The sequence below is a fragment of the Oculina patagonica genome, chromosome 1 (genome assembly GCF_052425735.1).
Source record: "Oculina patagonica isolate OP01 chromosome 1, crgOcupat, whole genome shotgun sequence".
In the NCBI taxonomy this organism is placed as follows: domain Eukaryota; kingdom Metazoa; phylum Cnidaria; class Anthozoa; order Scleractinia; family Oculinidae; genus Oculina; species Oculina patagonica.
Genome location: NC_135758.1, coordinates 2,212,203 through 2,237,491, shown reverse-complemented (window position 1 = coordinate 2,237,491; position 25,289 = coordinate 2,212,203). Strand labels below are relative to the sequence as shown.

General features: G+C 39.7%; 3 protein-coding genes and 1 long non-coding RNA gene across 4 annotated transcripts; 1 reads left to right on the top strand and 3 right to left on the bottom strand.

Annotated features, from left to right (window-relative positions):
* Nucleotides 1-1,316: 1,316 nt before the first annotated feature.
* On the bottom strand, nt 1,317-5,777 carry LOC144659172 (tubulin alpha-1D chain-like). The gene is made up of 6 exons (XM_078519640.1): nt 5,616-5,777; nt 5,131-5,353; nt 4,129-4,277; nt 3,642-4,034; nt 3,240-3,527; nt 1,317-1,696 (listed from the first exon to the last, which is right to left on the bottom strand). Exons 1-6 carry the CDS (start codon nt 5,616-5,618, stop codon nt 1,394-1,396), a joined length of 1,359 nt encoding a protein of 452 aa, XP_078375766.1. The 5' UTR covers nt 5,619-5,777; the 3' UTR covers nt 1,317-1,393.
* On the bottom strand, nt 2,685-3,233 carry LOC144632357 (uncharacterized). The gene is made up of 2 exons (XR_013566892.1): nt 2,885-3,233; nt 2,685-2,854 (listed from the first exon to the last, which is right to left on the bottom strand). It is a non-coding gene; the product is annotated as an uncharacterized LOC144632357 (long non-coding RNA).
* A 5,729-nt stretch (nt 5,778-11,506) lies between the features above and the next one.
* LOC144659259 (tubulin alpha-1 chain-like) lies at nt 11,507-17,407 on the top strand. The gene is made up of 6 exons (XM_078519712.1): nt 11,507-11,665; nt 11,943-12,165; nt 13,500-13,648; nt 13,743-14,135; nt 15,766-16,053; nt 17,028-17,407. Exons 1-6 carry the CDS (start codon nt 11,663-11,665, stop codon nt 17,328-17,330), a joined length of 1,359 nt encoding a protein of 452 aa, XP_078375838.1. The 5' UTR covers nt 11,507-11,662; the 3' UTR covers nt 17,331-17,407.
* A 2,423-nt stretch (nt 17,408-19,830) lies between these two features.
* LOC144665234 (uncharacterized) lies at nt 19,831-25,283 on the bottom strand. Its single transcript, XM_078526476.1, has 4 exons — nt 24,918-25,283; nt 24,511-24,663; nt 22,745-22,791; nt 19,831-20,989 (listed from the first exon to the last, which is right to left on the bottom strand). The coding sequence occupies exons 1-4, from the start codon at nt 25,145-25,147 to the stop codon at nt 20,490-20,492; spliced, it is 930 nt and encodes a 309-aa protein (XP_078382602.1). The 5' UTR covers nt 25,148-25,283; the 3' UTR covers nt 19,831-20,489.
* Between the last annotated feature and the right edge of the window lie 6 nt (nt 25,284-25,289).

Here is a 25,289-nt window from a genome sequence, read left to right as displayed (position 1 = left end):
AAAATTAACAATTCTTTTACAGTTTGTTACTGTTACAGTTTCTTTTATTGTTAGTTATTTTAATATATGTTAAAGTTTTGTTTCGAACATTTGGTTGTTTCTCGAAAAATTAAATAAGCGCCTTGTCCCGAATAAGCGCCCTTTCTAGGTGACATGACAAAGGCAACTAAGCGCCCCGGGCGCTAAATTGAATCATCTCATAATTCAATTTACGGTGAAGCCAAAGACGGATCTTGTGGATATCGATGACGCGTTCTTTCTGCTTGATTTATGCGTGTTACGTTTTAGATTTGTCTCGCATGGTGAACTCGCCTGAGAGATAGTATTCTTGCTAGGTCTTGCCCAAATTTTTGCTCAAATCCCATTTCCCAGCCTATTGTTTTCCCAAATTTTCAGAATCCCATTCCCAAATCTATTGTTTTTCTGTCTGTGATTCCCATTCCCAGTAACCAAATGACCCAGTTCCCATTTTTCCCAGTGAAAATTTGCCCAAATCCCAGTTTCGATTTTACCCCTTCAGGCTCCTCTTGAAAGGAAATATTATCCGGTTGAATATTATCAGTGTAAGAATCAGTCGAGTTAGAATACCAAAGTATTCGATACCGTCGATATCGAGAAAATATACTGGAAAATAGCGATACTCGCGAGAAATATCGATGCTTTCGGTACTGGAAGTCACTTGATGCCGCGGTCTTCTGGCCAGCAGCTGATGTCTGTAAATTTGATGTCAAGCACAGGCATCCAGGCAGCCCAGGCGTAATGATCACGTGTCACGTATTATGGAGGCGTCCGTAGGGAGAGGTTTGACTTATCATGCTACCCTTACCACTTTCGTAAACTAAATCATCGATTAAGCGCCGCTACTCGAATAAGGCTGTCTTCTTAAGAAACGATCAGGCGAATTTTGGACCACCGATTTTTCAGTGAAAGTCAACAATTATATCCCGATGGGAGGAGCAAAGATCACATTTATGCAATTTGCGGACTGTAATTTAGCAGTAAATGTTGGTGACTCCCAGAACGTAACTGATTCCTTTCTCAAAAAAGCTGAACATTATATAAGTCTGATAAGTGGAAGTCAGAGAGGAGAAGACCCAAGGACTACCAACATGTACCAAAACCAGAATAGGGAGAGATGAGGATGAAAGGCAAACACCTGGGACCTGGGAGTCAGTCATACTCATGGGCAACTGTCAGAGTTCTAAGTCAAAGCCTTAGGTATAGGTATAGGCTGCTATGTTCAATCTATTAAAGAAGGTTTCTTTTGTTCTCTTCCAAGTCTTTAACAGGTAAAGAGCTACAGAAACTACCACAGATTTAGGCAACTAAAACAAATCTTTAATGCTCAGTTTTTTTTAAACACAGTATTCATGACAAGCTGGTGATGACGTGTCTAGTATTCATCTCCCTCTTCCTCCTCGCCTTCAGCCTCAACAGAATCCACGCCAACTTCCTCGTAATCCTTCTCCAGTGCAGCCAAATCTTCACGAGCCTCGGAGAACTCTCCTTCCTCCATACCCTCACCCACATACCAGTGGACAAACGCACGCTTGGCGTACATCAGATCAAACTTGTGATCCAGACGGGCCCAGGCCTCAGCAATAGCTGTGGTGTTACTCAACATACACACAGCGCGCTGAACCTTGGCCAGATCACCACCAGGTACAACTGTCGGAGGCTGGTAGTTGATTCCAACCTTAAAAAATGCAAAAAAATTATCAAAATATTTGGTAAACAAGAAACAGTTACCGGTAGCTGGTACCATTATAACAACGGAAATTAGAACATGACCAGCCACGGTGTGGTTTTATTGTGTATTTATCACTGAGCATCATTCAACGTGGAAGGTGCGGTGGCCTAATGGTTAGTGCGTCAGACTCCAGATCGAACGGTCACAGTTCGAGACCTGGCTGGCGCACTGCGTTGTGTTCTTAGGCAAGACACTTTACTCTCATAGTGCCTCTCTCCACCCAGGAGAGATTGATTGGTGATTGGAGGCCTTTTATTATGTATTATTATTTATAGGTGTATAAATGGGTACCAGCGAGTTTTCTGCTGGGGAGTAAAACTGCGATGGCCTAGCATCCCATCCAGGGGGGAGTAGAAATACTCCTAGCTGCTAATGCTACAGAAACCAGGATGAGCTTCGGCCTGTTGAGCCACTTGGCTCGACAGCAGGCTTAAAGATGAATTCCAGTCCGTACTGCGCAATCTCAGCTGCAATGTTTATGCGAGCCCAACACGAAGGAATGTTTACAAGCAAAACTAAAAATTCCGCGACAAACTTACCTTTTTCTTCATTATTAACGCCAGATATCATTGCAAAACAAATAATAACGAGTAGAGGAACCTTGACGCTATTTCAAACCGACGTTTCAGCTCATCGGGAATTCTTGAACCAAACGAACTGTAATGGCGGACTAAATAAACTTCATGTATGCTGTCACCGAAGTGTAACGTTTCAACGAATTCAAAACAAAAACGAAAACAAACCCTGAGTCTGCGCAGTACGGACTGGAAATCAGCTTTAATCTACCAACGTCCCCAAGGGGGGTACTCCGGCTTGTAAATGACGGGGAACATCGAATGGAGGCAAAACTAAGAACCCAAGAAAATCCTAAAGTCTTCCGACATAATTTATCCAAAAAATTCCTGGACCAAAGATGAACCCAAAGGCCCAGGGGGGGTACTCCGGGATCCAAGTGACGGGGATGTGCGAAGGATTTTTTTGGGGTCGAAATTTTCGATTCCGGGATTTTTTTGGGTAGGAGAATTTGGCAGGTATTTTTTTGGGTGACTTGATTTAAATAGGGGATTTTTTTGGGTATTAAAATCAAACTAAAGTGCCTTGGCACTGCCTTAGCAAATTTGGGGGTAATTTGACTAGGGATTTTTTGGGGTGTTGTTTTTGGTCCAGGGATTTTTTTGGGTAATGTCGGGAGACTTAGGGATTTTTTTGGGTCCTGAGTTTTGCCTCCATTCGATCATCCCCGTCACTTTGATCCCGGAGTACCCCCCCTGGGCCCAAAGGTAGCTAAATTACCAAACCATGGCTAGCAAATACCTCCCCGAGGTACACACCTGCTGTAAGCGGAGGCTAAGTTACTGTCCCAACCACATACGAACACTATAAATTTTTAACCTCCCATGAGATAAGTGGATACGTTTTCAGGTCCAAAGGGTACTTACGGAAGGTTCAATTTTATTTCAGTTTTTAGTAATAAAAAACAACAACAAACCTTGAAACCAGTTGGGCACCAGTCCACAAACTGAATGGTTCTCTTGGTCTTGATTGTCGCAATTGCTGCATTCACATCCTTTGGTACTACATCACCACGGTACAGCAAACAGCAAGCCATGTATTTGCCGTGACGTGGGTCACATTTCACCATCTGATTGGCTGGCTCAAAGCAGGCATTGGTGATCTCAGCAACACTCAACTGCTCGTGGTAGGCTTTCTCAGCAGAGATAACAGGAGCATAGGTGGCCAGAGGGAAGTGAATACGTGGGTATGGTACCAAGTTGGTCTGTAGAGTAAAAGAAATCGACAAAAGTTAAAGCCTAACCATTAATCTTTACAAGTTACTTACATAAAAGTTCACATTGGATTAAGTAACTTATGATCAATTTATAATCATTACCTGAAACTCAGTCAAGTCAACATTCAGAGCACCATCGAAACGGAGCGAGGCAGTAATGGAAGACACAATCTGACCAATCAGTCTGTTCAGGTTGGTGTAAGTGGGTCTCTCAATGTCCAAGTTGCGACGGCAGATGTCATAGATGGCCTCATTGTCCACCATGAAAGCACAGTCAGAGTGTTCCAAGGTGGTGTGAGTGGTCAGAATGGAGTTGTAAGGTTCTACAACAGCTGTTGCAATCTGCGGGGCAGGGTAGATGGCAAATTCCAGCTTGGATTTCTTTCCATAGTCAACAGACAGACGTTCCATAAGCAGAGATGTGAAGCCTGAGCCAGTTCCACCACCAAAGGAATGGAAGATGAGGAAACCTTGCAAGCCAGTGCACTGGTCAGCCTGGCAACAAAGACGTATCAAACCATCAGCCACTGCATAATCAAACAGTAATAAGACTAAACTCAAACTCTTGTGGAGCTTCATTGTGGCTTACCAATTTTCTGATCCTATCAAGAACAAGATCAATCAGTTCCTTTCCAACTGTGTAGTGGCCACGAGCATAGTTGTTAGCAGCATCCTCTTTGCCAGTCACCAACTGTTCGGGGTGGAACAGTTGTCGATAGGTGCCAGTACGGACCTCATCTACAACAAAATGTTTTGATAAATAGTGAGAATTTTTACAAGAATTTGCTTCGCGTTGACACATTTTCCAAAACGGCTTCAAAAAGAAGAAGACAGAAAAATATATACTTTGAAATACACACTCCTATGAAACTAAATTATGACGCAAATTTACAACAAAATTGTTCATCTATTTGCCCAACTTATTGAAAAATATAAGGGCTGCCTATAAATCGTGAAATCCTATTCTGTGAATAAAAATAATTGAAGTAGTAATTTTTCAAGAGTCGTAAAGACAAATTTTGATTTTTAAATTTTATGCAAAAATAAATTTTCTGATTTTGTGACAAGACCCCTTCCAGCCTTGCCCAAAAAACAATAGACCAATTTCAAAATATCAAAATTCAGCCTGAAACAAAGGACCTCAGTTCGAGGCTCCGGGGAATAAGCTAGAGTTTGCGGGGTTTATTCCCCAGAGCCTCGTGGTGCTTATTGTTTTAGTCTGAATTTGAAAAAATTCAGACTAAAACAATATCGAAATATATCGAAATTGGTCTGTTGCAACTGCAGTAGGAGAGCGCTACACTACAAAAACAATTTCAGCTCCTGTGATTCATAATTAATCACAAAGCCCCACGCGCAAAGGAATTCAAAAGTTTCGAAATAAATTATAAATTTGCAATCGGGGCGTTGTTATCGATTATTCTAGAGACGCGACAGCGGAATGGATCACGCAATTCTTATAATTTGGTTGCTAGAATTAAAATCTATCGATGGTTAACGATTACAGGTCGAAGGAGAAGTACTCTGAAAGCAACTCTGCTGTTTGTGAGCGGAGAAAAAACGCTCAAAGACTAAAAATTCGTTGACTTACCGATGACGGTTGGTTCCAAGTCAACGAACACGGCACGAGGAACGTGTTTTCCCGCTCCAGTTTCGCTGAAAAACGTGTTAAAGGAATCGTCTCCACCGCCGATTGTCTTGTCGCTCGGCATTTGGCCATCAGGCTGAATTCCATGCTCCAAGCAGTACAACTCCCAGCAAGCGTTTCCAATCTGAACTCCGGCTTGGCCAACGTGGATAGAAATACACTCACGCTTACGAGTAAAGTAAATGGAAGTGATAAGTTAATTTGCAACCCCGATCACGCGATGCCCAAGCTTATATTTACGCAATAGCTTTTTTCTACTGCATTTACTCTAGAAATAAAGCGAAATGTTCGCCATTAAAGAAAGTTTAGAGCTTCTTATTCAATTTTTACCGATCACTGTAAAAAAAAGTCAAGGACGACATTCTCTTTCGATATCGTGACAACGTTGACCGTTTCAGGGTCGTTAATTAAAGAAGAACTCTGCTTACCATTTTGATGTAGGTTGTTTAAAAACGAGCAGTAAAATATGGTTGTCGTAAATATTGGGCAAAATAGCTAAAGTCTTCCCTTGAAAAGGCAACGACTTTCGATGGGCGACTGTTAGTATTTTATGCGGGGCAATGTTTGCGCGCTCCTTATAACCACACTTTCATAGCAACCGCTTGCCTGACAGGTAAAACCGGTTTTTGGGACAATTTGAGATTGCACAACTTTCCAACGATGGTCACCCAGGGAGGGTAGAGAAAGTAGGCAGAGTGTCACTAAAATTATTGTGATGGATATGAATGAATTTTGATGCATTCAAGTTATCTTTTCTCTCCCTCGTTCCCTGGTAGGAGGCTTTTTTTCTATGGCGGGATAAAAACCTGCTATTAAAAACTGTTTAAAACTGGTATTAATCAATTCAAATTAAAACTTTTGTTTACTGCTGTGCAGTGATTGTTTTCGTTTCTTGGAACAGGTTTCATACCCTTTTTGACAAACAATTTCCCAGTACTTTTCCAGGACTTTTCAAGGACTCGGATTGATTTGTTTTTCCAGGACTTTAAATTCACATTTTTACCCTTTCACTCCCAAAATCTCAATATTTTTCCCTTACTGTCTGTACATTTCTTAGTTAATTAGTTGTGAGAATTCAGTTGTTACTTTCAAGAGTTAAACTAAATTTCCAGAGCTTTCCAGGACCGGTGGTACTTTTTACCAGGATTTTCCAGACTTTCCAGTCCTGGAAAGTGCAACGATAAAATTCCACGACTTTCCAGGTTTTCCTGGACCAGTAAGAGACCTGTTGGAAACCAGGTGAATCACGCGTAAACGGCGTGACTGAGGACACTTCCTTATTTTGGACATGACGCTGGATTCAGCCGTTTTTTATTGTTAATAGCAAAAAATCTTGTTGTACGCAATTGTGTTGCAAATACCTGCGGTTTTTTGATATAACATAATGATCAATAAAGCCAAGTACATCATGACATGTCTAAAATCATGTCTAGATCTGACTCATCCCTAGTCCAGTCCCTGAACTCTCCCTTCCGCGCGCCTTTTATAGGGGCTGAACCCAGGCACGCGAAGAGAGATTCCAGGATAACTTGCACGCGCATGCGCCAGTTTTTCCCAAAATTGGGGGAAAACCGTCGGGAAAGCCATATTTGCTGGCACGTTTGAAAACGCGCGTGCACAGATGACGAGTTCAACCACGCGACCGTGTACTAAAGCAGGATCACTGGAATAACTTTTAAAAGTCTAGCTTTGCAGTCAGTGTCTGCTAAAAGCTAACGGCTCATCCCTAGTCCAGTCCCTGAACTCTCCCTTCCGCGCGCCTTTTATAGGGGCTGAACCCAGGCGCGCGAAGAGAGAGTCCAGGATAACTTGCATGCGCATGCGCCAGTTTTCCCCCCAAAATTGGAGGAAAACCCATATTTGGCAGCACTTTTGTAAACGCGCGCGCACAGATGACGAGTTCAATTACGCGACCGTGTACTAAAGCAGGATCACCGGAAAAACTTTGAAAAGCCTAGCTTTGCAGTCAGTGTCTGCTAAAAGCTAAAGGCTAAAACAAAAATCGCTATCCGTCAACTAATCCAAGTATTTTATAGCTGTTTATTGAATTGGTTTTGGATGCAATTGAGCATAGTTTTTTTCTTGCATTTATTCGCGTGCTCGGCGCGTAGTTGAATTCGTCATTTGAGCGAGCCAGTTTTAACCTAGCGCGCGCGTCCCATGCAAGTGACGCCACACTCCTCGCTTCTGATTGGTTCATTCGGAGCATGCGCATGCAAGTTATCCTGGACTCTCTTTAAGTTACAGTGAAAGGACTCTCTCTTCGCGCGCCTGGGTTCAACCCCTATAAAGGGCGCGTGGAAGAGAAAGTTCAGGGACTGGACTTACTCATCCCCAGTCGTTTCATATGGCACGCGGCAAAGGGAGAGAAGCGCGTTAGGTGAGGGACCAATGCATGCACGACGAATTTTTTCTTCTTTGTCCCACGCTCGTCACATGGAGTAAACATTGTATCTTTCTGATTTCTTTTCCAAACTTAAAATTTACAGAGACAAGATAAGCAAGGCTGACACTAGGTAGAAATGAAAAAACCTTAACGGGACAACGACATAAGAGCCCAAACTGAAAGTCAAAAATGCAAACTCTGGACAGCTGGTTCGACCTGATTGGGTCTCTTCAGCAGAGTGTATGCCGCACAGAATAGAATAACCAGCGCAAAGACAGTTGTCTATAAAGGTTTTTTCATTTCTACGTAGTGTCAGTCTTGCTTATCTTGTCTCTGTATTTTTATTTTTGGCTGATTAGAGCTGTCTCCAGCTCCTACGTACACTAGCTATAGCAACATTTTCGTCAGCGGTCCCATGCAGTTCTATTGTGTAACGATAAGTTTTATTGCTATCGGGCGTTTATTTTACTTGTACTTGAAAACTCTCGACGGATAAATGGGCGGGACGATTCGGTAAATAATGTATTTCGACGCGGGACGGGGAGGACAACTCGGTAGAGCCACTGGCTAGGCTGCCGGCACTCGTTACGTATGCCAGAAGTACAGAGAACTTGTTCTTCCGCCTTAGTGGACGACAACACAGCAGAAAACCATGAAACTTCTTGGGACTCAGCAAATCTTCTTTATTAATATTGTAGGATAAACTTCGACGGTACTTCACACTAACTCATAGTACAAACTGCCAAGGGTAATCCAGTAAGGTAGTCATCAAGGTAATCAAGGTAATCGATTTGTAACAGTCAGTTTACGCGTTACCGTGATATACTAACTAAGGCAAATACAGTTGTCTTCGCTATTGAGTTCTAATACAAAAGAGATCTTATTGTACGTGATTGAAAGTTAGTTTTTCATGCGAGCGATTTATTTATTTTCCAGAATATGATATTTTCATTGGCTAAGAAATATAAGAAATATAATGCGAGAATAAAAGGTTACTTTTGAAAATGCAAAATCTATTCTGCTTATGAATAGGTTGACTTACTTATTAATCTATTCTGGGCAGATGCTCCTTTAACCCTATTCAGACCGGGGGGGTGGGGGGGCTTTTGAGGCCCGCGCTGACTTTGAACTTTTATAACTTTTTTTAAGATTTAACCAAACGCTGCCAAACTTTCTGAGTTTTCCTAAAATTTATCTGGCAACAAATTGGTAGGGTTGGTTGATGTATCAGGAACTTGACATCTCCATGGCAACGGCATTTTGACAGGCATGTTTTCCCAAATTTGTAATTTTGCGTGTTTCTGTTAATAAAAATCAACTTAAATTGCATTATTTTTACGTTTTTACGGGTTTAAAGCACATTTTTATTCATTTTGAGTACTTTGCAATGATTTTGGGTGGTTTTCTGGCATTTTGGAAAAAAATTTGAAATCCAAGATGGCGGATTCAAGATGGCGGCTGTTTTGACATCATGACGTAATTGTCACGTGATGTGACGTCACCATCCCACGTGACGTATACCAAAAGAAGGAGTTTCGGACGTACAATACATCCTATAAGTTTCATGGTGATTGCTTAAATATTCTGGAATTTACATAGAGGGGGGGGGGGGGGGCTTCCGAAGCCTTGTACTGTACTTATTGTATCTTAAACTAACAATAACTGAATTGTATTGTATCGTTACCCATATTTGGAAGGAAGGTTAAGATTTCAGATAGAATGGTCGTTTTATGTGCAATTCACAGGTACTTTCTGGTTTTGAGGTATTTTCTGAGTTCGTCTCCTTATACTTAGGTAGGGGTCTAATTCCTATCGTGACAATTGTCACTTAAAATTTACCATCTTTCCTTATTTCCTGGTTGGGTATGGTGGGTTTTTGGATATGTATACTTTTGATGTTCACTATGTACTTTTTATATTGTTTTAGTAATAGATGTGTCTTGTCTGTTTTTTTTGGAGGTGTCATGTGACCAACACGATAGCCTATGCTTCTTTGGTCTCTAAAAACATTTTTTTGGCTCTTTTTATTGTTATATTTTCCTTCTTTTAATTAATGTTTTTTTCTGTAGATTGTGTAATAGTGTATGTTTTTTTTGTAAGAAGTGTGAAATAATAAAATGTCTGAAATCTGAAATCTGAGACCGCTCAGGCAAATTTATATTTTCTTTCACGGATTTGCACGTCTACAAGTAGGTTATGCTTGTAAGTGCATGAGTCATTGTTCTTGTTTCAATTGACGACAACATACATTTAGATTTATAATTCCTTCCTTCAGTGGCACTTAACTTATTTGTCTTAATTATTGACATAATGTGAGTCACTTAATTTTCGCGTCATGTAATGTTCGCGACACTTATTGTTCGCGTCACTTTAATTTCGCGATTTTTTTCGAATCGCGAAATTCGCGAAATTAACGTGTTGCGAAAAGTTCATGTAATAAGGTAGCTTATAGCTGCTATCAGTAATGTCACAATCTCACTTTATTTGCCTTTGCATGTTTTTTTACGTGAATGGGTCATTGACACAGGACAACTCGGATTAATATTAATCGGATTAATATTAATCCTAATGATTATTATAATCCAGTAATAGATTATTATAATCCAGTAATAGATTATTATAATCCGGTAATAGATTATTATAATCCGGTAATAGATTATTCGCTTCACATTTTACTTTCTAGTCTGATGAATTCGTATTCATCAGACTAGAAAGTAAAATGTGAAGCAAAAAATTTTTTAAGGATCACTGAACTGATTGACACTTTTGTCACAAGAAAAACAATTTTTGTTTGTTGTTCGTAAAAAGTCCTGCGTTGAGGCAAGACGACGGCTTTTTTGAAGATTTGTCTCCGTGGACAAGTTTTTGTCCGCGTAGGGACAAGTAGGTCGCACTTGGCGTGGTCAACTGATGACAGGAATCTGACAATTTTTTTGGTTATCAAAATAAACTTGTCCCGATTTTGTCCCAAGTGCGACCCGGGCCTAAGTCTGCGGTGTGTTTGTCATTTACATATCTGTCAGATAGTCAAATAGACATATCTGTTATCCGAACATTCAAGGAATTTTATCGGGATGATTATAATAGAGATTAATATTAATCCGGATTATAATATTAATAATAATCTAATCCTTCCAATTTTTTGCCGTGCCTTAATCTATTACTGGATTATAATAATATATTACTAGATTATAATAATCTATTACTGGATTATAATAATCCTATTATAATCTATTATTATTATAATCCGTGGATTAATATTAATCCGAGTTGTCCTGTTGACAGCGCTCTGGGAACGAGGTTGGGGAATAATTTGTTTTTGATTGACATGTGCTGAATTGCGTTTTAAAGAACCTTTCTGTCAGCACGTTTACTGTTTAATGCATGAATTAATTGCGGTCTAATATGGAGTGAGAGAATTACGTCACTTCGAGAACGAGAATGATGACTTCACCTCATTACCATTCGGTAAAAACTGATCGCAGGTCACGAGTATGTGCCAAACAGAGAAGTGCCATCAGTCACGCGTCATTCATCTGGTTTCCAAGCGACGAAACAATCACTGCATAGCAGTCGCCCAAAGAAACTGTAAACAACACCTTGAGTTGTATTGATTAATACCAGTTGAGCAGGTTCTTATCTCGCCATGAAAAAAGCCTCCTCCCAGGAGGGAGGGAGGGAGGGAGGGACAAGACGACAACTTAAATCAGGCTAGAGCTCTTGCGTCTAAATTCCCTCGCAACCATGTTTCAATCTTGTCGGCGTAATTCGTTTGGTATCCTTAATGAGTTCTAGTAATGGTTCTCTCGCAATAATTTTGGTTTCTTTGCATCCTTTCTCTCCCCTCCCTCGGTGACCATCGTTATGGAAAGTCGTGCAAACTCAATCGTTCCAAAAACCGGTTTTACCTGTCAGCAAGCGGTTGCCATGAAATCGGGCTTATAAGGAGCGCGCAAACATCGCCCCGCATAAAATACGAACGGTCGCCCATCGAGAGTCGTTGCCTTTACGAGGGAAGACTAAAGCTATTTTGCCCAATATTTACCACAACCATATTTGACTACTCAGTTTTAAACAACCTACATCAAAATGGTAAGCAGAGTTCTTCTTTTACGGCTCTAGATCGATAAACGTGGTCACGGTATCGAAAGAGAATGTCGTCCTTGTTCGATTTTGCAGTATCAGCTAAAAGTGAATACGAAGCTCTAAACTTGCTTTAGTGATAAACATTTCGCTTGCTTTCTCGAGAAAATACAGTTGTAAAAAGCCATTGCGTGCATGTAAGCTTGTAGATCGCGTGTAGGTTACATTTTTATGTACTTTACGAGTTGCAAATTAACCCAATACTTCATCCATCTTTACTCGAAAGCGTGAGTGTATTTCAATCCACGTTGGTCAAGCTGGAGTACAGATGGGAAACGCTTGCTGGGAGTTGTACTGTTTGGAGCATGGAATTCAGCCTGATGGCCAAATGCCGAGCGACAAGACAATCGGCGGAGGAGACGATTCCTTCAACACATTTTTCAGCGAGACCGGAGCGGGAAAACACGTTCCTCGCACCGTGTTCATTGATTTGGAACCAACCGTCATCGGTAAGTCAACGAATTTTTAGTCTTTGAGCGTTTTTTCTTCGCTTACAAACAGCAAAGTTGCTTTCAGAGTACTTCTCCTTCGACCTGTAATCGTTAACCATCGATAGATTTTAATTCTAGCAACAGAATTACAGTCGAAGCTCTCTTAACGGACACTCTCGTAAGCGGACAGCTCTACTTACGGCCGCCTTGTTGGAAATCCGGTTTTAACTCCCATACAAACACTGTATTTTTACATTCTCATAAGCGGACATTCCCGTAAGCGGCCGCGGACACTTTCAAAGATTACGATTTAGACTTTTTCTTTGTTTTTAAGCTCCTGTAAGCGGACAGCCCAATGAAATTCCTATTTAACAACCTCCTCATCTTATTTTTATCAATGAACTTCATATCGCCGTTCGTCATAATGATTTTAAAGTAATTACAGTACCATATTTCAGTACTTGTTTAGTCGTCATCCACGCCGCCCGGTTATTGTTAGCTGGGCAAGCTCCCATAAGCGGCCATCTATCCCCTACACCTCTAGTGGCCGCTTACGAGAACAGTTCTCGTAAGCGGCCAGCTCCAGTTACGGACACTTTTTTCGCGTCCCGAGGGTGTCCGCTTACGAGAGCTTCGACTGTATAAGAATTGCGTGGTCCATTACGTTGTCTTTGAGTCCATTTCCTTTGCTTTAAGAGTACTCTCCTCCGACTTGTAATCGTTCGCCAGCGATAGATTTTGATTCTAGCAACAAAATTATAAGAATTTCATAATTTTTTTCTGTTGGCGTCGATCACAACGCCACGCGCAAAGTATTTCGAAACTTTCGAATTCATTTGCGCGCGTGGCGTTTTGATTTATAATTTTACTCGCAGGTTCTCTGAAATTAGGAACTATATGCTGAAGCTGAAATTGATTTTGTAGTGAAGCGCTCTCGTATGCTTGTAATTCTGCTGCAGTTGCAATTGTTTTTGAGGCTAGGCCGGGAGGGGTTTTGTCACAAAATCACAAATTAAAGTTATTTTTTATAAAATTTAAAAATCACAATTTGCGTTCACTATTGTTGAAAAGAATCTACTGGATAAGTACTTCAATAATTTTTTATTCACCGAACATGTTTTCACGATATATAGGCCACGGCTTAATTGTAAAACAGGTTGGGCAAATAGATAATCAAAAGAGAGACCTTTGTTATAGATTTGCATCATGATTTATTTTAGTTTCATAGGAGTGTGTCGTTCAAAGTGTGAATTTTATTGTCTTCATCTTTTTGCAGCCATTTTGGAAAAAAATGTGATGCAAAACAATTTCTTGGAAGAATTCTCAATATTTGTCTAAACATTTTGTTGTAGATGAGGTCCGCACTGGCACCTACCGACAACTGTTCCACCCCGAACAGTTGGTGACTGGCAAAGAGGATGCCGCTAACAACTATGCTCGTGGGCACTACACAGTTGGAAAGGAGATGATTGATCTTGTTCTTGATAGGCTCAGAAAATTGGTAAGCCGCAATGAAGCTTCATAAGAGTTTGACTTTAGTCTTATTAGAGTTTGATTATGCAGTGGCTGATGGTTTGATACGTCTTTGTTGCCAGGCTGACCAGTGCACTGGCTTGCAAGGTTTCCTTATCTTCCATTCCTTTGGTGGTGGAACTGGCTCAGGCTTCACATCTCTGCTTATGGAACGTCTGTCTGTTGACTATGGAAAGAAATCCAAGCTGGAATTTGCCATCTACCCTGCCCCGCAGATTGCAACAGCTGTTGTAGAACCGTACAACTCCATTCTGACCACTCACACTACCTTGGAACACTCTGACTGTGCCTTTATGGTAGATAATGAGGCCATCTATGACATCTGCCGTCGCAACTTGGACATTGAGAGGCCCACTTACACCAACCTGAACAGACTGATTGCTCAGATTGTGTCTTCCATCACTGCCTCGCTCTGTTTCGATGGTGCTCTGAATGTTGACTTGACTGAGTTTCAGGTATTTATCAGCTGTATGATTATAAATTGGTTTGTTATACATTATTTATTCGGTTATAAGGCGCACAGTTTTTTCAAGGAAAATCAGTTTTTCTGTGGGGAGTTTATTCCAAAATTGGGGTGTGTGTTATAGCCGAGTATTTTCGCCCAACAAAATCTTATGACCGCCATTTTACCGGAACTTATAAATAAAGCAAGAAAAAAAACCACTTAATGTTGGTCATTGACTTTTAGAACAAGAAAACAAATATAAGAAACAGCAAGTTTCAATGTAAAGTTAATTTATTGTCATTATAAACAAGTTTTAGCAACCATTTTGTTGAAACAGTCAAAGAAAATCAAGCATACTTATTTGAAGCAAACCTTTCGAAGCGTGGAATGACTTTAGAAGACAGTGAAAACACCAAAAAAGCTTGAGAATCTTTAAAAACCACTCGATAAACTAAGTACGAAGCGGGGATGCTTGGGAACTTGGTAACCAAGCTACAAACTCAGTGGTTACTGGAAACTACACATCTGCCAGGTTACTAAGCAGCTAAATTCGAAGCATGAACGATGGTAAGATGTTTTGCTCAAGTGGATTTATGTCTTTTTTAGCAAGAAATGTTACCTTTTCAATTGAAGATTGTGCCAAGGAGTATGAACAGCATTCAAATTCTGTAAGAAGAACTGTCCTTAAATTGATCACCGAATCTTTACAACTCTCCAACTTATAGTGCGTCTTATAACCCAGTGTTTTTGGAAAATTTCCAGTTTGTAAACTTAGCATAACAAAGTTGCCAAGTTTGGGGTGCGTCTTATAACCGAGTGCGCCTTATAACGAATAAATACGGTAAGTTGCTTAATACAATGTGGCATTTTATGTACTAGGTAACTTGTAAAGATTTATGGGAAGGCTTACCGTAAAGACTCGTACATAAGCCACACCCCCAAATTTCAACAATGATTTTGAGAAAAAATAAAAACTGGTGGAAAAATGCCCAGTTGATTATGAAAAATGCTGGATTACCGTATGTACTATAAACATATAAACGGAAATACTTCAGTCTTACCCAGAATTTTAGAACTTTATAGAAAAAACATCATTTCTGCCAACTTTGATATTTTTGATCTTTGTCTGCCATTCGCTGACAGGTATTTCTTCATTCATCACAGTTTTTACATCAAATTTTGTGCTGTGTTCACGAAAATGCGTTCGAAGCTTAGAAACCAGGCACTAGTATCCAAGCCCATCGCCAAAAGACACATGGAACGCCTGGAGGTTTAAAATTGTGCACGAACGAAAAGCGTGGTTTTCATCGCTGTTTTGAGAGGTAAAACTTTTTCAAAATGATCTGTCTCTTTGTAATTTTTGTTTGTGAGGATAGTAAAGAGCTGCTTTGTCGCTTATATGGAGCAATTTTTTAGTTTTATGTGCAAAAAAGCCCAGAAGATGCGGAGGATGCAGTGTGAGCGATTTATGTGGACCCACACGGCCGCACCACCGCATCCTGTCAGATGCCCTGTAATATTGCATGCAATGGTCTTGTAGATAAGCCGCACCCACGATTTTGAGCCAAAAATTTCGGCAAAAAAGTGTGACTTCTACACAAGTTTTTACGGTAATTACTTTGATTTCTTTTACTCTACAGACCAACTTGGTGCCATACCCACGTATTCACTTTCCTCTGGCCACCTATGCTCCTGTTATCTCTGCCGAGAAAGCCTACCACGAGCAGTTGAGTGTTGCTGAAATCACTAATGCCTGCTTTGAGCCAGCCAATCAGATGGTTAAATGTGACCCACGTCACGGCAAATACATGGCTTGCTGTCTGCTGTACCGTGGTGATGTGGTACCAAAGGATGTGAATGCAGCTATTGCAACAATCAAGACCAAGAGAACCATTCAGTTTGTGGACTGGTGCCCAACTGGTTTCAAGGTTTGTTGTTTTTCATTTTAACTGAAATAAAATTGAACCACCTAGAAAGCACCCTTTGGACCTGAAAACATGTCGTATGTGGTTGGAACCGTAACTTACCGTAAAAACCCGCAGATAAGCCGCACCTTTTTTCCAAAATTTTTCGCTCGAAATCGGGGGTGCGGCTTAAATCTATGGAAAAACTGCGTTGAATGAAGAAATACCTGTCAACAAATGCCAGAAAAAGATCACCCATAATATGTCTAAGTTGCTTTTCTGATACGGGACTGAAGTATTTTCTGTTTCAATGTTCACTGAGTTTACGTTCGATGAAGTAGACTTCCTAAAGCTCAACTTTGGATTTTTGACTCGACTTTGGATTTTCTTTGATTTACTTTCAAAAAACTTTTCCAACATTTGAGTTGTTAAACTCAGGGTGCGGCTTATCTGCGGGTGCGGCTTATCCGCGGGTGTTTACGGTAGTTTCTGCTTTATACAGGAGGCCTCTACTTACATGTAGGGGAGGTATTTGTTAGCCAAGGTTCGGCATTTTAGCTACATACCGTAAAATTCCGGTTATAGGCCCATCTATCTGGAAACAAAAAAATACGTCCGATTATAAGCCCTCCCGGATATAAGCCCCCCTCTGCCGGATGACAGTACTGAACACTGCTAAGGTTGCTTTATTATGCGTTTTTTACTTAAAAACGTATTTTGTTTAACACTACCGTGGCTCATTTTTAAACGTTCTTTTTATTCTGCTTATAAGTCCTCCCGGATATAAGCCCTTCTGTTTATAAGCCCACCCAAAACCCCTTACGAACTTGTATAAGCCCAGGGCCTATAACCGGAATTTTACGGTATACCTAAAAGTGGAATGATGCTCAGATACACAATAAAACCACAGTTTGGGTGGTCATGTGGTTAATTTTTATTGTTCTTGGTACCTTTGCTTTGTTTACTAAATAATTAAGTAATGTGTTTGCATTTTTCAGGTTGGAATCAACTACCAGCCTCCTACAGTTGTTCCTGGCGGTGATCTGGCCAAGGTTCAGCGCGCTGTGTGTATGTTGAGTAATACCACAGCTATTGCTGAGGCCTGGGCCCGTCTGGATCACAAGTTTGATCTGATGTATGCCAAGCGTGCGTTTGTCCACTGGTATGTGGGTGAGGGTATGGAGGAAGGAGAGTTCTCCGAGGCTCGTGAAGATTTGGCTGCATTGGAGAAGGATTACGAGGAAGTTGGCGTGGATTCTGCTGAGGCTGAAGGCGAGGAGGAAGAGGGAGACGAATACTAGACACGTCATCACCAACTTGTCATGAATACTGTGTTTTAAAAAAACTGAGCATTAAAGATTTGTTTTAGTTGACTAAATTTGTGGTAGTTTCTGTAGCTTGAAGTTAAGCTCTAAATCTGTAAAAAACTTGGAAGAGAGCAAAGAAACCTCCTTAGATGGGACAAATATCTAACTACTTGCATTTCTCCATGCCATGAGGCAGCTAAGGCTCTTGACTTATTCCATCCACTTTGATTTGTATTGCAACTTTGACAGTCGCTCATAAGACTGCCACCTGGGTGTTGTCCTTTCTTCTTCAACCATTCTCCATCTTGTTTTTGGTTGACCTGGTCTTCTCCCCTCTGGCCTCCGCTCCAAAGCTGTAAGTAATTGTGTTCTTGGAGTGGCCAAAATTGCAGTCTCAACAAATTGGATATTTTTTAGGTTACAGTGAAAACCGCCTCGCGCCCAAAATGAAAATAATTGATTTGCTCCAAATTAATGGATTAATGGTTGACTTAATACTCTAGTATACACAGTATTTGAAGGAACTGCTCCATTGGGTATCCAATTTCTTTTTCCGAAGCAGCAAAGTATATATGACCTGAGACGTCAGAACTGCTTAGTCTTGCCCAAGCCAAAAACTAACCTTAAACTGAAATCAGTTTCATACATTGGCGCAAAAAGGTGGAATAATTTGCCCAATGCCTGGAGGGCTAAAGAAAGCTTAGCATCCTTCAATAGGGAACTAAAGGCCCTCAAAAATCTCGATATTATAAATAGAAAATTGTAAATAGGCTAGTGCATGTAAATATTGTAAATATCTTTTATAAAATAAGTTTAGTTAGTATTCGTATTTGTCTTAGTGTTATTTTTGTTATGATTATTTCTAAGGTAACTTAAACAAGACCACATCAGCTATGCTGTAAATTTATCGTGTCTAAATAAAAGATATAATTATTATTATTATTAACTCAATGGAAATATTGGAGATCAGGTTGGTGTTCGAAATTTGCCTTATCCAATCTGAAGAGGACAGCTTAATTTGCACTTCATCGTGAAAGCTGGTGAAATGATAATCTAAAATCAGAAGTACCCAATTCTAATCACCGTTGGTACCTTTTTTTCACAAACAATTTTCCAGGACTTTTTAAGGGCTCAGTCGAGATTGATTTTTACAGGACCGAAAATTCACATTAACCCTTTCACTCCCAAGATCTTAATATTACTTCTCCTTTCTGTCTGAACATTCCTTACAATGTTAATTCTGAGAATTCAGTTGTTACTTGAGTTAATCAAATTTCCAGAACTTTTCAGGGCCGGTAGTTTTTTTTCCAGAACTTGCAAGTTCTGGAACATGCCACAATGAAATTTCAGGACTCGTAAGAACCCTGTGTAACCCTTAGCTGTAGGATTCCATATAGCATGTGCAGTGTTTGTAGGAGGCTGAATAGGTCATCTTTTTAATCAACGCTTGTCTGCAAGCTGTTGCCATGGCAATGCATGGAGAGCTACATGTAGAACATGTATTTTGTGCAAAAGATGCATTTAATGGAAAAGGAAATTAAGGTGGCTTATAATGGCTTAAAAATTTCTACCCCAGCTTCACCAATAAAACGTTGAGAAGTTCAAATACCTGCCACATTATTTCTGAAATATTTATTTGCGTTTGTCTACTTCCTCTAAAAACATTGGTTAATATTAATATATAGAGGATAATACATGGTTACGCGGAGATATGAAATTTATGAGTGTTTAAATGTTCGAGTGTTCTGTTTATTATATAAACCTTCTACGTTAATTACGATGTTTTTGATGATTTTCTGAAGATTTCCGACCATTTTCCGAAGATTTTGAAAACGTTGTCCGAAGGTCGTACGAATGATTCCGAACATTTTCCGACATTTTCCGAAGATTGCTGAGGAAGAATCCGAAGATGTTTCGACTTAATAATTATTATAGTAAGTTGTAAAATTCATTAACTATTCATGAGGGTGCAAACCAATGCCAGCACAGTATTCAGATCACATGTACACAACTGTAAACCCCAATACAAATCAAACAATAGAATTAACTTTTGATACAAACTCCTTCTCAGCTAATAAGTATTCATTAACTTTTGATACAGATCTCTACTGATTCGCATAACAATACTTTGCATTCAATTTATTGTTTTCGTTTCACAAGTAGAATAAAATATTCGCGTCCGATCTGTATGGGCGTTTACAATGGCGAGCCGATAGGCGAGCCATTGTAAACGCCCATACAGATCTCCCGCTCATATTTTATCTACTACATAAAATTTGGCTCATTGAGCATTAAAAAACATGGCAAACTCAGCGAGTTGATTGGTCAAAAATGATATCACACGTGTGGATATCATTTTTATCCACACGTGTGGTACCATATTTCTCGATTTGCTACCACTTGCTATACCACAGCAGTTTATGTAATAATTAGTTTTATTTAATATCGCAATATCATGTTATTTTATAATTTGCAGTTATAAAAACAACTTGCTACCTGTTAAAGTGCTACGCTCCGTGACTTTGTTAGTCTTGTAGTACTAACAAGTTGCAAAACAGTTTTTTCTTAATTGCAAACATTTGGTAGAAGTGACAAAAGGCACTGAAGACTCTTGGTCGCGTCCCTAGTGTCCACTGGACTGTCCTACTCATTTCATCTGTATCCACTGTCCTCATTTCATCTGTTTCTACTCATTTCATCTGTGTCTACTGCTCTACTCATTTTATGTGTCCACTGTTCTACTCGTTTCATCTGTATCCACTGTCCTCATTTCATCTGTTTCTACTCATTTAGTATGTGTCTACTACCCTACCTATTTCATTAATTTTGTGTTTTCCTTATTTCATATACATGTATGTCTACTGCCTTACTTATTTTAGACTGTCCACAGCCCTCTATTTTTTCGTTTTTTCAATCGATGAATGCGCTGTGAGAATGGCGAATGAACTGGACGCCAGCGCAAAATGGAAGAAGCAAGGGGAGTTTGTGCTCACTTCGTTTGCCCTTTTGCGCTCGCTTTGTTTGCTTTTTTGTATTGAAAAATCTAGAAGCTGTGGACAGTCTATACTTATTTCATCTATGTCTACTTACCTACTCAGTTCATCTGTATCTACTGTCTTACTCATTTGATCTCTGTCTCATGTCCTACTCATTTCATCTGTCTACTGTCCTACTCATTGTATCTGAGTTTACTGTCCTACTAATTTCATCTGAGTCTACCGTCCTAATATCTTGGTTTTCTTGCACACTTAACGCATCTCCAAGAGAGTCATTGTCAGTGTCCTGTGTCTTAAGTTCTTCCATATTCTCTACATTTGGATCTTCAGACGCAAGACCCCTTTTGTCTATCTGCACTCTCTTGATTTCTGTTACGGCAATGTCTGATGCTGCAGCAGTCCTGTTTTCGAGAGATTGATGATTACTTTTCCCTAATTCCAAAGGACTACTACACATTGCTGCATTTACTTCCCCTTTGTTGACATCTTCAGTATTCTGGTCTACAGTCTGTTGCCCAGCTGCAAGCTGCTGATTTGTGGTCTGGTTTTTCCAGCTTAATTCTTGGCTTTCAGTTAATGTACTCAAAGACGAGGTATCTTCATTCTCAATGCTAGCACCAAGCTCTTCCTCCAGTTTTTGTATACCAGCTGCGATAGCTGCCATTTCAAAAAGAAATGCAATAGTTACTTTGATTATTTGACTAAGCTCTCTCAATGAGACTTTACATAAGGAGTATTAATTTTCTACAGAGTATTACAAGATTTGTTAACGCACTACCAACCTTCAAGAACCCTCCGATCATCACACTCTTCACGCCTTAACCCTGTCAAATTCCACCTTAAGTCGTATGGGTCTCGAGCTTTTGCTGTTTCGTCGCCTGAACTCTGGAACAGTCTACCTCTTTTTATCCGCTCATGTGACAATTTAAGTTCTTTTAAATTAAAACTCAAAACTTATCTTTTTAAAAAAACTTATTACTCTTTAGTTAGCGATTTTTACTTTTTATTACTTTTAATGTACATTTTTAATTTTTACGATTTATTCAGCTAATTTTAACGAATTTTTATAGATTTGTAAAGCGCATAGAGCAGGCCTGGATAGGCGCTATAAAAAATGTTTATTATTATTATTATTATTATTATTATTATTATTACATACTCAGTGTACAGTGGAATGCATGATGACATAATTGCTAGTACACTGGGCTTGGAATTGAGTGATCTGGGTTTGAGTTTGGTTGGGATCACTGTGTTGGGATGTTGGCAGGGTTTTCAATCATTCTTGTCCCCATAGCCCTTTCTTTTCTCTCCAGATTGGCATGAGAAAAAGAAGGGCTCTGAGGACATAGGATTTTTGAATTAATTCGAATTTTTTTGATTGGCTGTTTGGAACAAAGAACTCCTAAACGGAAGCCGAACGTAACGACTCTCTCATACATTCTCTTGAAACGTCATGACTGCATGCATGAAGACCGGAAGAACCTAGGACTGGAAATCCTGTGTCCCCAGAGCCCTTCGTTTTCTCATGCCAAGGCCAGCTGGCTAAGACAAACGAAAGGGCTATGGGGACGAGAATGGGTTTTCAATAACATCCGGCACATGCCAGAGCTCCACCGAGCATTCTCTTCAATTTCCCAGCGGAAATTCATGCAGCTCCCTATAAAGGGGAGGTGTTTTCAGCTTCTTTAATATTGCTCACTGACAGATGGCACGCAGGGGCAGCAACCTAAAAGTACTTTGAATCTTATTGAAGGCCCTATCTTGGGCAGGACACTCGACATTCACAAGAAGAATGCTCTAAGCCACACTTCTTACTGGTATTACAGAAACTGGATAAGCTCCAGTTGTGTGGAGTACTGTGGCCTGAATCCAGACTTGAACTTAGGTGTTATTGTTTAACCGCCGACCGGTTAGCTCAGTGGTAGAGCGCCGGACTGTCGTGTGGGAGGTCTCGGGTTTGACTCCCAGACTGGACCAAAACTCAGGGTCTTAAAATAACTGAGGAGAATGTGCTGCGTTTGTAATTACATCTGCAACATCTTTTTAATTACATCTTTGTAATTACATCTAGACATTCTAGTCTTCTCGGATAAGGACGATAAACCGTAGGCCCCGTCTCCTACATCTTCATTGTTATAATCACATGGGAAGAAAAAGAACCCACACACTCATCGCAAAGAGTAGGGCATGAAGTTCCCGGTGTCGTGGTCTGTTCTATTCCATGGGTTGGTGGTGGGGTGAGATCATACATGGACGGATAGCGGCTGCCACAGGCGCCTTATATGCTGATGTCCGATCTCATCCCTTAATTCTGTAAATTGTACTAAATAGTTACTGAAAAGCCCTGTGGGGAGCTGACTATTAAAGTTTACATTACATTGTACGTTAGACTATTATGCAGGTGACACTTACCATGAAATGCAGGTCCATATTGCTTTGCCAGCTTAGCCTTTAAAGTTCTAATAAAAACAGAATCGAAATTAATGACAGCAATAATGAGGTCCTGCCAGGGTAAATTTCGACAAATGACATGGCCCAATAAGTAGCGACAGCATATAAAATAAAATCGCGACAAACAACAACCCTTTTGGAAAAACTTAAATTCTGACAAGGACAAGCAATTTTCCTTCAATTTAATCACCGACAGCGACACGGCACATTTTTGTGGTTACTGGCTCTTTTAGCAAAGCCAGTACCATTATGCCGGCCGGTCTGTAAGTCTGTGACTTTTTTAATTTGTGTAACCGCTGACCGAAACATACTGAAAATGTATGGGACATTGCAGGCTCGTTTTCCCATGTCCATTACTCACATGGTTGACCAAACAAAGGAAATGGCGCGTGTTGAGGCCTTTTCAAGACAATGTTTTTTCTCCGTTAACGATTAAAAGACATCTTTTGAAGTCTAGAATCGAAGGAAATGAATCTGAAGAATACTCAACGGTAGAAAAAAGTGGACATTGAGGTCTTAAAGTCTTCGTTCGTGGGACATTTGTCAAGGAGCAAGACGCACTGCACGAATATTTAACCCAAACTATGAACTTGAAATGGAGTTTTCGGGACTTGCACGCACAGCTAAACACAATATTAATTTTGCACTAGACACTTAGAAAAAGAAAATAAGAAAAAATAAAATGTTAAAAAAAAGAAAAAAAAAAGAAAAAAAAAACGGCAAGTGGTGGAGTCGAACCCGGGGTCCAATGCATTAAGGGCGACCGTACTAACCACAAGACTACCAGTTTACTTGAAAGAAAGTCATATAGATTTTAAGTATAAATTGTGTTTCCAATACAAATGCAAAGAGCTGTTGACAGTGACAGGCTTATTAGAGTGCATTGTAGGTTAAATGAAATGAAGACCCGCGAAACGTATTTTTTAGCGTTTTTTGACATGTTTTCAATGTTTGTAAGTGATAAACGTATTTTTTATCCAAATACTGACCAATACTGTCTTGTCAAAATCGCGAAATTAAGTACCGTTCCTGCGAAATTAGGTACCAATAGGGTGCTATCATTGTCATTATCTCATCATTGTCATTCTTATTTACTGCAGACAGTAACCACATGTCCTCTTAGAGGGCTTTCACTGTTATTAATTTTAGACATGCGACAGGGGAAACATTTATGAAGTCACACTTTGCTAATATAATCCTTATTAATTTTAGTCCTTAATTTTAAGATTAAAGATCCCCAACATGTCATTCACATGGGGGTCCAGAGTAAAGGTTACCGTAAACATTGTATCACCAGAATAAGTCGCACGTCATTAACCGTCAATATACCTTGCCAATGAAGAACAAGTATCCTTTTATTGTTTGGTTTTGAGAACGTATTTTTAAGCTAATCCAGCGAATCAAAAAAAAAACTTGTTTATTCAAGTTTGCCATATGTGTTATTTAAAATAAAATGTTGTATATATACCCGTTGTATTGATATTTAAAGGGCCTCAATTATTATTGATCATCTAATGAGCACAGAATTAAACTACATAATTTAGCACTTATTTTAACATACAGGATAATTATTTGCATACCACTGGACAGCATTGTATAACTAGTTTATAGTCTCAGATATCAACCTCTTCCTAATAAATAATTAATCTTACTATTTACTCACAACTTCTATTAATAAAATATATATTATTGCAAATAAAATCATAACTCAAGGAAAAACTTATCACCTTATTCTCCTGAAGACAGAATCCAAATCCTTTTTCATGTCTAACAACATCTTGGTGTGACTTTTAAGTTGTTGATTTAAATGTAGGAATCGTGCAGCAGACAAATCATTGAATCTGCCAAATTTTGCATTGGTCTTCTCAAATTTTGTCAGCCTGTCAATCAATCAATAAAACAATCAATCAGTCATCAATCAATCAATCATGTAAAAGTGGTCTGGGATAGAAATCTCTCCTTTATTATTCAGATGTCCCATAGCAAATTAAAAACAAAAAGGCTCTTTAAGTAGTATGTAAACCACGCATGCCCATAATACATTTAAATGAACAAAATTAATTAATTTTTATGTTGAGAATTTAAATGTCAAGTAATACATTCATAGTAGCTTTTTAATACAAACGCAACTTACGTCTCTTTTTGCTTGTCAAGAACGGACTGAACATCTTCTTTGTTAATCATTCTTTCCATTCTTTGGTAAAAGCTGTCAGAAGCTAAGAACTGTTCTGCTTTCTCAGATTTCTCGGGCCTCGTTTCGCTTTTGACATTTGATTTCGAGGGTGTTGGCGAACCACCAATACTTTCCGTTCTTTCTGTAGACCCAACCGGATTGCTACTCCCTGATATTGAACTCGATGCCATCGCGTGGTTATAAACTACAGATCAATTCCTTGGAAAACTTGCCGCAACTTGCAACTGTTCTTCCGCCATTTTGTTTCCTTGCTGAGATTTGGCGGAGAACTGGTGATTAGCCCTCGTTTCCACTCCATGATACTCTCCGCTG

Bases quoted from the DNA above. Each gene is read 5' to 3' on its own strand.
- LOC144659172 (XM_078519640.1), bottom strand. The intron at 4,278-5,130 runs GTAAGTCAACGA...ATTTTGTTGTAG, and splicing joins CTTGGAACCAACCGTCATCG to ATGAGGTCCGTACTGGCACC. The intron at 3,528-3,641 runs GTAATGATTATA...TTTACTCTACAG, and splicing joins TTGACTTGACTGAGTTTCAG to ACCAACTTGGTACCATACCC.
- LOC144659259 (XM_078519712.1), top strand. The intron at 12,166-13,499 runs GTAAGTCAACGA...ATTTTGTTGTAG, and splicing joins TTTGGAACCAACCGTCATCG to ATGAGGTCCGCACTGGCACC. The intron at 16,054-17,027 runs GTTTGTTGTTTT...TGCATTTTTCAG, and splicing joins GGTGCCCAACTGGTTTCAAG to GTTGGAATCAACTACCAGCC.
- LOC144665234 (XM_078526476.1), bottom strand. From the start codon at position 25,147: ATGGCATCGAGTTCAATATCAGGGAGTAGCAATCCGGTTGGGTCTACA. The intron at 24,664-24,917 runs GTAAGTTGCGTT...ATTGATTGACAG, and splicing joins CTTGACAAGCAAAAAGAGAC to GCTGACAAAATTTGAGAAGA. The intron at 20,990-22,744 runs GTAAGTGTCACC...TTGAAATGGCAG, and splicing joins ATATGGACCTGCATTTCATG to CTATCGCAGCTGGTATACAA.